This window comes from Eleginops maclovinus, chromosome 18, assembly GCF_036324505.1.
Source record: "Eleginops maclovinus isolate JMC-PN-2008 ecotype Puerto Natales chromosome 18, JC_Emac_rtc_rv5, whole genome shotgun sequence".
In the NCBI taxonomy this organism is placed as follows: Eukaryota; Metazoa; Chordata; class Actinopteri; order Perciformes; family Eleginopidae; genus Eleginops; species Eleginops maclovinus.
The window spans coordinates 2,338,502-2,351,212 of NC_086366.1; the positions used below are offsets into that span (position 1 = coordinate 2,338,502).

The window sequence follows — 12,711 nt, forward strand, 5'->3', positions numbered from 1 at the left end:
TGGAGCCTCTTGTTTCTGTCATCATGCTGCACAGAGTTTCCTAACTTATTCTTATTGCACATTATTATCCTAACCTCTGGTGTCGAGTGTCTAAATGTGGATTCTATAATGTACAACGCCAAGATCAGATCAGATAAAGTCTGCAATGTGTCTTGCATCAAAGCAGCCACATCATTAAGAACACGCAGTAAAGGAAGGCATATTTAATCTGTGATACAACTCCGGATTTAACCTGACCTTTAAATGGATCCCTTACTTTTCTACCACCAATATAACATGTTTTTCTTTGGAGTTTGGAGTCACACAATGCACACTTTTAATCACTACACTCAAACCCACCAGTACGCACTTTTTAAGTGTGTGTCCATATGTTAGCTAGAGCAGCCCCTTGCAACAAAGCTGCACATAATGCACCCCCACTGACACACACCCTAACATTTATTATGATCGAAAACGAGCCATTGAACAACTGCAGGAAGCTGTTCATTCATGGTGACAAAGTCCCATTATGTTGCCTCACATTGTGCACGAGAGCAAAGACGATTGTTCAAAATGATTCGTCTCAGTTAATCGTTGGAGCTCTTGCGTTACCGTTTTGTTTTTGTACATCCGTCACACACTCCACAGGTTGCATAAGTGCGAGTGACGCATTTTGTTTTTTCACTCCTTTTTTTTGGTATAATTACGGTTACATCACAGCAGAAATTCACAGTGTGTCTTTGTACCGTCTGAAGTAGTCCAACACCTTGTTTCATATTTATCATCTGACACACACACACACACACACACACACACACACACACACACACACACACACACACACACACACACACACACACACAATTCAATGTTTCAGCGGCGTAATTTCCGCTTCCCTGTTGGATAACAACCTGCACCTCCGTCTCTTTCTTCCACATGTTGCCATGCACACCTCTCCTCTTTCTCTACGTCTCAACTTTTCCACTTTGGGAACATTTCCGATTCTGGTTCTGATTTCTATGGCAACTGGTCGCCATGGAGCAATTCCTCTCTGCACGCCTGATGCCGTCACACAAAGAAAACAAGACACTGGCGCTGCTTCCTCCTTTGATTCGCTGTGTGCAACACTGCGTCACAGCTGGGACATTCGCATCATCACACATGCATGTAATCTCCTCGGTACCTACTAGAACATGTGAATGGATTTGATGACAGAAAGGCTGGTTGCACAAAACACTTGAGGTTTTCCCTTTAAGGATGACACTTTATGAGTGTTGTTTTCACCAGAAAAATGGACGCATTTCCTGCATTTGAATAGATTTTACCGCGGGATATTCTCTACAGTTTTCATGGTGACTTTGATACCTCTAAATGCCTCATAATGTTGGCCTACAGGTAAATAAAAAGCACCACTGGGTTTAAGTGTGTGTCCAGTTGCCAAATAAATACAAATCGTTCCGTGTTTCTCTTTGTAGATCCACAGCTTTAACCAAAATGCCCTTAAAACCCTTTATTTTAATGCCTAAAATGTCGTAACGGTCATTTCTACTCGTGTTGGCCGAGGAATATCCTCTCAGTTCTGCGGCTTTTAACAGAGGAAACACAACATTCAACAGGATCACACACTGATGCAACCAGGGTGTGTTTTTCTGACTGCTTTTTGGTTCAAATAAACAGTTCACAAGGTGCCTTTGAAACCTGGTAATGCCTTGGAAAGTTGGCCTATATAGATAGTAAAAACACACCATATATACATATGAATTATAACAGAAAATAATTCATATTCAATCACTTTGTTTTCACGATTGCATCATGAGGATCTGGATATTGATTGAAATGCTTAAATGTGGTTTTATTGCTGATTTTAATTCGACTTTTATCTTAACTTTCCATCCTCAGTAAAGCGTCTTTGAGCACCTGATAAATAAAAGCATTATTATTATTATTCAACTGGAAGTAATGTCAAATCAATTGGTGAATTCTCAAAGGTATTAAGATAGAGTCAAAGGTACCTTAAAGTTTGAGGGTTAACTTTAAGGGATTTCTTAAGTGTAAGACCAAGATGTGGATAAAATCTTAAATCCTTAAGGGAACATTTCTATGGAAACCTTAAGGAGAACACTTTGTGTGCAACCACTTTTAAACGTCCATCGTTGCTCTAACACTACATGAACGATAACACAAACATCCTAAGAGAAAAATCTGATCAAATAATGCAACGTGTTTCTTTGTGTACGGCGTTAGAGATCCAGCCATCCTGTCTCCAGCCGTGCTTTCAAAACCTGCTGAGAGTTATGCTGCAGGGAATAGAGGGTATCATAATGGATCATTTAGAGCGCGCTAATAATGCACTTCACATCAGACCTGCACCAAGACGCTGCACGCTGCTGGATAAAGAGGAAAGGTGGACTCCTTCTCCTTCGTTATCTCTGATCCGACTGTAAGCACGACACTGACTCCACAGCTCCATCATTAAGACTTAAATGCTGAACGCTGGTGATTATAAAACCACTTGTGCAGGGTCCTGATGCTGCATGCCTCAACTTTAAAATGTCTGACTTCTTCCCAAAAAGAAGAAATAAACCCTGCTGTCAGAGCCAGTCTTTTGTTTTGTACTAGGGCCAAATATTGTCACCTATCATGAAGTCAATTCCCACGGCCTGTAGAGACACAGAGGTGGGCGACCTGTGCGAAAGACGCCGTGGAGACACTTAATTTAACCCTTAAGTTATAGTTTAATTACATATTGTGTTTCATTTGAGTTGTGCCGCCTTTGTTTTGATTTGTTTGACTATCCTAAAGGCCTGTTCTCTTTAGTTTTGTCAAAGCATTGGATTTGCTTTGTTGACAAAATGGAATTTATTTCTTCTCAAATGATTTGTTTAATTTCTTTCATCTGTTTATGTGTTTCTTGTTTATTGGTTTTTCATTATCAGGTGTTTTTCTATTTTTATGATTTTGATTGAGTAATAGAAAGATGTCCATAAAGGAAATCTAATTGTTTAAATGTATATATTAGTATTAAATAAAGTGTAAACTGCATTTTTTCATAATAAAAGATACAACATTTTTTTTAAAGGTCTGTTTTCTTTGTTGAACGTGGGAAAGGTTTGTAATTTTATTTTGATTAAACGTCGCACATTATCACCACATCATCGGGAGCCAAACAGGTCATCCTAACTGTGAGTCAAACAAATATACTATACGTCTCCTGTCATTTGTTTTTACATTATAACAGGTCCAAAGACTTCTATATCATGCCAACGTAATCTGGGGTTAAGCGTCTTCCCCAACGACACGTCAACAAGCCCACCCTCCAATTAATAGACAACCATTCCCCCCCCCCCTAACCCTAACCCACCGTACTAATACTACTCAAGAAATCCTAAACAAGGACTTTTCACGAAGAAGCTGATGTCAAGTAGAATGGAGAATGGATAACCATCAACTCAAAGGCATCATAAAGTATAATAGCCTGTTGTTATTACATATAATACATGCTTTCATTTAGAAACACCTGTTCTGTGAGTAAATGTACGTCAAAATCAGTCGGCGAAAATCTATTCTCTGCTAAGTTTATCAGGAAAATGTGTCTCCACTTGAATAAAGCATTATATAAGGACGGCTCTTTATAGATCCACCACTTTAACCACAATGCCCCCAGAAACCCTTCATCTTCTTGCTATGTTTAATTGTTGCTTTTCTATTTTAAGTGGAGCCATGACAAAAGCACATAGCCTCAGGAATGCAGAGTTTGTTCTAGATGAGTAGAGTTAGGAGAATTGGAGACCAGATCCACAAAACTAGCCAAGATGACCCTACAACCAGTGCAGACTGGAGTCCAGTATTGAATACAGAGCCTTTGAAGATTAGGAAGCATTCACCAAAACCCAAACTAGTTTTTTATGGGTCAAATATACAGCAATGTTCAGATTTCTTAAATAAAGATGAATGTATTCTTGTATTAATATCACTCTTCAAGCATAGTTCATCTGTAAATACTGGCTTTCTTTCAGCACTAAAGTGGTCTGGACGTCCTCTACAGTGGACATGTCGTAAAATTAAAATAAATTAATTAAATACTAAAAGGTTTAAATCACAGAATTTGGAAGAGACTGTTTATTCCTCGGTTCCCAGGAGGTTATAGCTCATAGCTATTAGACCTGGAAGCAAAATATCCTCTCAGTCCCTCTGCTTTTTCCATATGAAAAACAACAATTAACTGGATTAGAAACCGATGCGACCAGTGGAAAGGAAAATGTGTTTCCTCAGAGCCTATCGGTCACATAAACATTAAGAAAGCCACTGCACCTGCTGCGATCTCAAACTGCTGATCACACTGAAAGGCTTGCAAATAAGTAGAAAACCAAGTGATTAATTCAAACTAAAATGGAGAAAGAACTCAGGGTTGAAACACACATTAATAAGATAATTATCAAACCAGGAAGAGTAGATCAAATCATTTTCTGCTTCATGCGGCCAATTACTGACAGACCGTCGTCTCTGATTCGGAATATCTGGAAGGTGTCTGAGTTAGGATCCACCGATGTGATGCAGCTTGATTCAGCAATGAGAAGACGTGATGCACTGCACACATCGTTTTTAAAACACCTTGCTATTGTAAATGTACATTGATCATTTCATTTTATTTTCATAGTTGAACAACTGTCATTAAATCCAATTTTCCCTCGGATGAAAGTATCTCTGAATCTGACTCAAGTTTTGAAAGCTGGTAGATTTGTTTTTCTGTAATTCATTTGAGTGGATCTGTTTTTGTAAATAGCATCAAGCTTCTACTAAATTCAAAGCGTCATGATTTTAATTTAAACTGTAATCATCCATATTTTAGCACTGACACATTTTACCTAGGAGTGTGGCGGTAATGACGTATTTTTGTAGACTGACCCGGAAGTTAGCACACCCTAGTTCCCTCCACACAAACTCAATAGGAATTTTCCATTGGATTTTGGGTTGTTGCAGAAAATAGTGTTTGTGGCAAATATTTATGATAGGTACATGTTTAGTTTAGCAGGATAATCTCCAAATATTAACACCAATTTATGATTTCTGAAGTAAGAAGTCACCAAAGTTAAGCTAATGGAGGCTAACGTTGGGCGAGATGGTTGAGTCGTCTCATATAGACACTTCTGTTCACCACTGACCTTTTTTCTGAATCAAACCAAAAACAATTTTCAAAAAAAAACGTTGACTTTGGGACGAGAGAACAGGAAGTGCTACGACACTGACTAATTTCTGAGTTCAGGATTCATTCCTGCACCGACCTATGGTTTTGAATAGCACACAATGCTAGCTGCCTGCTCATAGAGTCCTAATGTGAACCCTGAAATGTTGAGTACCCCCAAAGTAAGTTTTATGTTAGAGATGTATAATAGGGGTCCCAATCACAAGGAAACTGCCGGCTGCTAACTTGTTGCGTAATTTGCACGATTAGCATAAGTTGCGTTAATTAGCATTCATTACCATTATGTGGACAACAGTTTAAAAATGTCTTATTATGGACTGTTTTGGAGTCGTTTGAGGGGTTATTGAGGATGCTGAGTCCATTTCTGACATGCTCAAGATCAAAAATGGCAGAAAAGGTCACAGTTCTACCCTCTCTGGGCTGATTTTGATCAATGTTGGGTCGATTTGGAAGATTTAGGAGACTCTGGATGAATTGGTTTGGACGGACTGTCTATTTATTCGAAAAACAATTGTCCACAGTAGAGGTTATACTGTCCATCTCGTGCTCTCTATATCCAAAGGTCGCTTCCTGGTAGTCAAAATCAGACTATAAGCTTTACAAAGCAAACTGAAATAAAAAAAGAGTGTTAAGTGCACCTCGCTGAAGTCCAGTGCGCCCAGAGGTGCTGTCAGAATCAGTCTGCGCGCCAAGCTGGTCCGCGTGCTGCCCAAAAGTGCGAGGTCAGACAGGGAGCTCGCCGCGCTCCAGTCCACGCGCAACGTACCGTCAACGGCCACTGTCGGGAGGAAGAGAGCCACGTGAAGGTCATGTGGAATGAACAGGTCGTAAAACTCATAGTCGCCGCGCAAAACAGATTCTGGCTCCGAAAAAAAAACGACAACGACGCCTCCATGTGGCAGAGACACGTCGTCTTTATTTCTGGAGCAAGAATGATCAACTATGAGTTTCAAGGATGAGGAAAAAAACTACGAGTTGCTTTGTGTTTGTGCAGCATGCCAACCCATGCCTCGACGGGGTCTCCCAGGCAGCCACGCAGGGGCCATGACCATATAAGGGAATGTGATGTTGCCGTATCTCACTGCAGTTCCCCCCCAAAGAAAACCACTTTCAAACACCTAAAAATCACAGCAAATGAAGGCTACTCCAGCCAATTTCTTCTTTCTCACAGGTACTTCTGCTTTACTTAGAAAAAATAAGGGTTTTTAATGCATCTGTGAAGCAAAAAGACTTAAATGTAGAAAAATTCAGTGTTAAATCTAAATAAAAGTACTCAAAATAATTAAACGGGATTTTGTTTTCAAGGTAACATAATACATTTACTTTAGATTACCATAAGAGATGTAGGTTTGGCATGTTTTAGGGGTTTTACAGACTATAATAAGCAACTGTAGGCTTGTACCATCAGAGAGTGTTTAAGGGGAGAGGCAGGCTAAATAATTAAGCTAATTAATGCCATCATAAAACTTCCCCAGTTGATTACTGACATGCAAATGAGAAGTTTACTAGGTAAATATTGGCCTGATTTGAACTCATTTCCAGAACAGAAATGTGAATATTGGATAAAGCCAGATTCAAAATGTCTTTTTTCTTGTTGTTGATATTTAAGAGTCCAATACTGGTCCATAAACCAGATAATAATGTCCATTTTAACCATGTTTTAGTCATAAAAGTGAGTAAAAATGAGGCTGTGAATGCTGTGTAAAGGAGGCCCTCTGTTAAGAGCTTCAGAAGACAGATAGTAATGAAACTGGAGAGTTTGGTGTGTGTAAGAGCTGCTGAAGCGGAGATTTCTGTTAGAGAGGAGAAAAAACTACCTTAAAGATACGTATTCATACATGTACTCATAGATATCACTACGAAGGTTCCCCAGTTCATTACAGAGATCAAGAGATTTATATTTCCTATTACAAGTTTTATAAAATCTTTCAATATGCATATATAATGCTTATTTATGGTGCATTTAGGAGCACTCTACCGACACAAATAGTCAAAGATAGTAAAACTGTGGATTGTTCGTGTTTGTATTTAACTAATCTGACAGGAAACATGCTTTAAAGCCAAAGCTCTTATATTTGAGTGCTGCATGAAGACATTTTTATCTTCCTATCCTAGTTTCTGCAACACATTTTAATGTTGTTTATTATGCATGGTACAAGCCTTTATTGCAGCGCGCTCTGCAGAGACGGCTCGTAGTGAGATAACATGTTTTCTTTCTGATGCCTCCTTCCATGCACTTCCAAAGCCATGCCACGTCATGCAGGTGCTGTCGGAGGGCGAGAAGCAGTGAAACACTGAATAAGCGTCACGCCTGCGACGGCTGTATGCATTTTTTACATCCCCCGTTGTTAAACACACATTCTCCGACATCAACACGAGAAAGAGATAAGCAAGCAAATGTCACGCAGCATCCTCCGGGCTGCAGGCGTCACAGACGGCATGCCTTCAGGACGGCTCGGGTCGACTCCACTGGGTTAACCTTCTCTACCAGCTGCCCTCGTCATGACCTGACACACCGCACAGGGACCAGAAGGTGCTTTCAGAAACAACATTTCAGCACCTCCAGCAAGCTCGCTCCCTCACTCACACACACACACACACACACACACACACACACACACACACACACACACACACACACACACACACACACACACACACACACATCACACACACTGCTCGCCACTGTCCAAATCAGATTTGCAAAACAAGATTAAGAGGTGGGCCTCTAAATGTCAGCGCCTGGCTCCTGTTTCCACTGCAGGGAGGCGTTTCCTGTTACTGTGTGTGAAAAGAACAGCTCGCTCGATTACTCCCCGGCACCCATCTCGAATACTCGGTCCAATATGAGGAGCAATCTCTCAGCCCCGGGTACTAAGACCTGCCCGTTTAGCGTGCCAAGCTCAGGTTGCCCACGGGCAGAATGCAATATGTGCCGTTTAATTGGCTGTGAAGGGATCGGATGCCCGGGGTGTATCGTATCGTTGAATCTAGGCCACCTTGTTCAATGAAAGTATTGTGAGAGGAGTGAAGGATGCGCACTCGTTTTGTAAAAAGCTTCACATTAACGTGCAGTCATTTGATCCCCGTGCACGCAGGCGCTGTTTTCCTACACCTGGAGAGGATTCAAAGCCACACGTCAGCCTCTCCCTGTCAGAGGACACTCCTCCCGTCTGTGCAGGAGTTTGAGGAGCAGGTTTATTTCATTCAACTGCGACACACATTCACATGCAGCGCCCTCACTTCACCAGAGATGTGTTGCATCTAGAGCTGCAAAGACCTCATGTATTAAATACATTTCCAACGGTTTAAACTGTTTGATTTTTAAGTAAAAAGCTGTCCCTTCCTTATCTGACTATTCTACAAATAAGTAGACATTTGGTTTGTTGATCTTTTTGATGCTCCTAGACTTTATTTCTGGAAGTGTCTCTCTGCACAGTCACTCATTTACAGATATGTCAAAGAGTGTTTTTATTTCTTTAGTCAAGGAGCTCTTTTAAATTCCCTGTGAGGGAAGATTTATTCCCCTCTACTGCGACACACATCAGCCTGATGGATTGTAAATTAAACTGCTCAATCTTCAACAGAAGTGCTTTGCATCTACGCTCAAAGCTTCAAAGATATAACCTGTTAAAGGATTTGAGTCATTTTTAAGAGAAAGAAAAGAGGACTCCGGTGCTGCCGCTTCTTAGTCCGCTTCTTAGTCTTAGTCAAGATGTCTTAAACCCAGATGTCAATTGTGCTTATTTAATGCTCATGACTTATGTGCACTTCTGTAGTCAACACACGATTAAAACTGGAGCTTTGGCGTGATTGTTTCTGAGGGTTTAACAGATTAAATCAAATAGCTTGTCGACTAAGAATTCCTTTAAGGACAGCGCTACGAAACACCTCGATTCCAGTTTCTCAATGTGATATTTTTGAGAGTTTTTCACACCTTAATGACAATAAAACTAAGTATGTACGTGTTAAAGATTTAGGATGTCATCTTGGGCTCTGGGAAACACTGATTGACCTTTTCCACCAATTTATAAACTAATTAACTTATCAACTGACAATGAAAACAATATTACAGCAGCATACCGTAGACTGCATCCCTACAGGATCAATTCCAGGTTAAGTTTATTGCCAAAGATCACTTCGACATGTAGCCTGCAGTAGCTGGGGATTGCACCACGGACCCTCTGATTGCTGGACGCACATTTAACCCCCACCGATCCGCAGCCGCCCACCTACTCCTGCAATGCTCAGGAAAGTCCCTGCAGCCTCGGCTTTGCAGCAGTGACCCTGAGCCGGAGCAGGGATGCAGTTGAAGGGCCGTGACTGTGGGTTATAGATCCACATGAAATGGGGAATGAGCACACAGACGCATTCAGGGTGAAGCACGAGACAAAATGTGTTTGATTTGAGGTGAGGTCTGTCTCTTTTATTGTAGAAACAGACTGAAACTCTCGTGTAAATTCCCCTGCAGTCCTCCATCTGTGGCTAATTTGTCCAATTGTTCCACGTTACAGTTTTTTATCTTAATTAATCTCCTCTAGAGCTGCAGCTCCAAAAGTGAGGATGCAGTCTTCCTTCTTATTTATCTTCATTTCCCCCTCGCTCTCTCTCTGCTGCACACACTCCTTCTCTCTCTCTCTCTCTCTCTCTCTCTCTCTCTCTCTCTCTCTCTCTCTCTCTCTCTCTCTCTCTCTCTCCATGTAGTTCCCGTTGTCGTGGAAACTGCGGATGGAGAGACCTCATGCATCCCCTCCCCTCTTCTCTTCCTCTCTCGGAGACTTATGAGCAAATCAACACAATTAGGTCAGGACCAGCAGCAGTGTGATGTCACACAGGTGGCTGCTGTACACAACACACCTGCACACACACATGCATCTATATGTTGAATCATCTTCACTCACATATCCCACTGCACACTACTTCATTTTACACCCTGTTTTTGTCTCATGTGCTTCTATCGAACATGCTTTCCTGCATTTCATGGTCACTATTTTATCTCCCTCTGTTTCTTCTTGTGCTATTTTTTATTGGTTTTATCCTTTAGATATATTGCATGTTGCATTGTTGGAGGAGTTGTGAGATTCTTAGCCACTGTGCATACGGTAAATGATAAACTGACTGTATTTATATACCACTCTATCAGTCCGTACGGCCCCTCAAAGCACTTTACATCTACGAGTCATCACTCACATACATTCATACAGAGCTATATGCCACTTTTGCTAAAGTAGGCGAACATTCACACACATTTTCAGTCAGACTTCTTATTATCCTTGTTTGAACCCTTTCCTACCCACTCCTGTGTTTCACTCTTGTTCTGCTCCTTCCTCTCAGGGATCAATGGAGGTCTATCTAATCTTACACACCTTTGATAAACAAACACGGTGGATTTATGAGGGCTTTATGGACGCTAGACAATCAAAATGAAGTGACAGATTACACAACGAATGACCGGTGCATAGAGCATGCACATGACGGATGCATCGCAGTTTGGAAAGGTTAATATTTACACACGAAAAAATGGATGATGGATGAGAGGCAGTTTTGATTTATGGACGCTACAGAGGAGACCCAGTCATATAAATTACAAAGAGAGGGAGCTCACACACACGCCAGAGCCCATATATAACATTACCATTTAACCAAATCCACGTGCATACATTTAGACATGCATACCGGAGTAATTTAGGGTAAAGCATCCTGCCCAAGGACATGCTGACTGCAGGGGGGGGGGGGGGGGGTCGAGCTGCTGACCCTCTGATTCGCCTATTCACAGCAAAAGGTGTAAACAACCATGAGAGGAGGGCAACAAGGGGAGCCCGTTTCTTGGCAACAAGGATCTGCTACTGCTGCTGCTGCTGCATGTGTGCGCGCGGATGGAGTAAAACATGTCTTCCTACTTTAAAAAAAAAACCAGGAAGAGATGATGCTCTCGATGTGTGTGCATGGTTTGCAAATGCGTTTAAGGATACGTGTTTCCTACCTTGCAACTAATCTGGCTCAGCGCGGATAAAACCATCGTGTCTGGATGCTCGTCTCGAATATAAATAACAATAACAGCGCAGCGGTGTGGAGCTCTGTCTTCTGCTCACCAAAAAAGCTTCATGCAACTCTCGAAGCATCGCGATGTTTAGGCTGCAGATACAAAGCCCCCCCACCTCCACCCTGCTAAAAAGCACACATAACCTCAAATCCACTGTTTACCCTATCCATTACGGCTTATAATAAAGCTCCTTATTGGAATGCATATGACTCAGCAGCAGCTATCATATGTCCCCCCCAAGCCCCTAAAAAAAATCCACTGCAACCCGCTGCAGCAAAACAATGCGAAAAAAGATGTCAGGCTTTTCTCCTCCCGCGTGCTTATCTTTATTTTATTTAACAGAGATTGAAAAACAACTCTTACCAACAGGCGCTTTGGAGCTGATACAGCCCATTTTCTGCAGCTGCATGAAGAGCCTTTACATAAAAAAGGAGGTCTATCAAATCTCTTTCCCCCCCTGGAAAAAATCCCTGTCTCCGTGCGTACCTCTCTGGTGGAAAGACTCGCTCCTCGTGTACGGAGGCTCCGCAGTACTCACACCGCCGGAGTGACGCCGAGGGCAGGGGGGAGTCCAGCCATCACCGAGCTCCCAGCGTCCTCTCTTCTTTCCTCTCAACTTGCTTCAAATCCATATAAAAAAAGAAAAAAATGTTCTTTATATTTTATTTTGTTGGTGTTTTTGGATCAAGCTTTACGTCACCGGTTGAAGGGTCGCGCGGTTCAGCACCACGGACAGCATGGATCTCCTCCCGGGCCTTGGGGGTGCAGAGGACGGGGTTTCCCTTTCCTGGTTAAAGCCGGTCACACGGATCTCCACTCCCTGTGGTCAGAGTCATTGGATTGGGACACTGATACAAAATAAGTCCCACGTTTAACTGCTTATATATGTCCCCCACCCCCCCAACATGAGTGTCCGCCTCTTTGCACGGTTTCCTCCTGCTAGGTGGAAGCGCAATGAGACGTGATTGGTTGGTGTCACCTTACATGCCGCGGACATGGGGAGGGGGGCGGAGTTAGCGGCGCACATATAAGAGAAGTTGTCAACCTGGGGATTGCGTTTCCGCTCATCCAGATAGAGCTGGCATTAAGACACATGAGGACCGTGCAGCAACAGGTCTGAAGGGGAGGGAGGCTGAGGAGTAACGGGAGAGAAATGATTTGATCATCTGCTCCCCTGTCTAGAACAATCAAGCAGTTTGAGGGAGAAAAGGTCGTGTTGGTCCTAAACATGCCCACAGGCTGTATGCATGGTGTTGTGCAGTAATGGGTCCGTCCAATTATGGCAGCAGGAGAGAGGAGAGTGGCATTTTTCACACGCAGTCTGACACGTTTCACACTGTAACACTGCTGCCTGGCTGCACGCGGATCACCACCTCGAAGTGCATGCATGCACACACACATAGGCAACGTTTCAAAGACTAGTAAAGCAAGTTCAATCTGAAAAGAAAGAGGGTGTACGTAAAAAAAAAAAAAGCCTATTTGAGGC

The 12,711-nt window shown here is 42.2% G+C and overlaps 1 protein-coding gene across 4 annotated transcripts in view; it reads right to left on the minus strand.

Annotated features, from left to right (window-relative positions):
• The window catches only part of fam131ab (family with sequence similarity 131 member Ab), a 29,330-nt gene extending 17,274 nt beyond the window's left edge, over positions 1-12,056 (minus strand). Inside the window, exons 1-2 of one of the 4 annotated variants that reach the window (XM_063906412.1) lie at positions 11,589-11,700; positions 5,821-5,960 (exon numbers count right to left, since the gene is read on the minus strand). In XM_063906412.1, the coding sequence (XP_063762482.1) occupies positions 5,821-5,960; positions 11,589-11,634 (186 nt within the window). In that variant the 5' untranslated portion in view covers positions 11,635-11,700. Of the gene's footprint in view, positions 1-5,820; positions 5,961-11,165; positions 11,253-11,588 lie in introns of those variants that run through there. The other 3 variants (XM_063906415.1, XM_063906413.1, XM_063906414.1) reach the window with 3 other exon arrangements.
• Between the last annotated feature and the right edge of the window lie 655 nt (positions 12,057-12,711).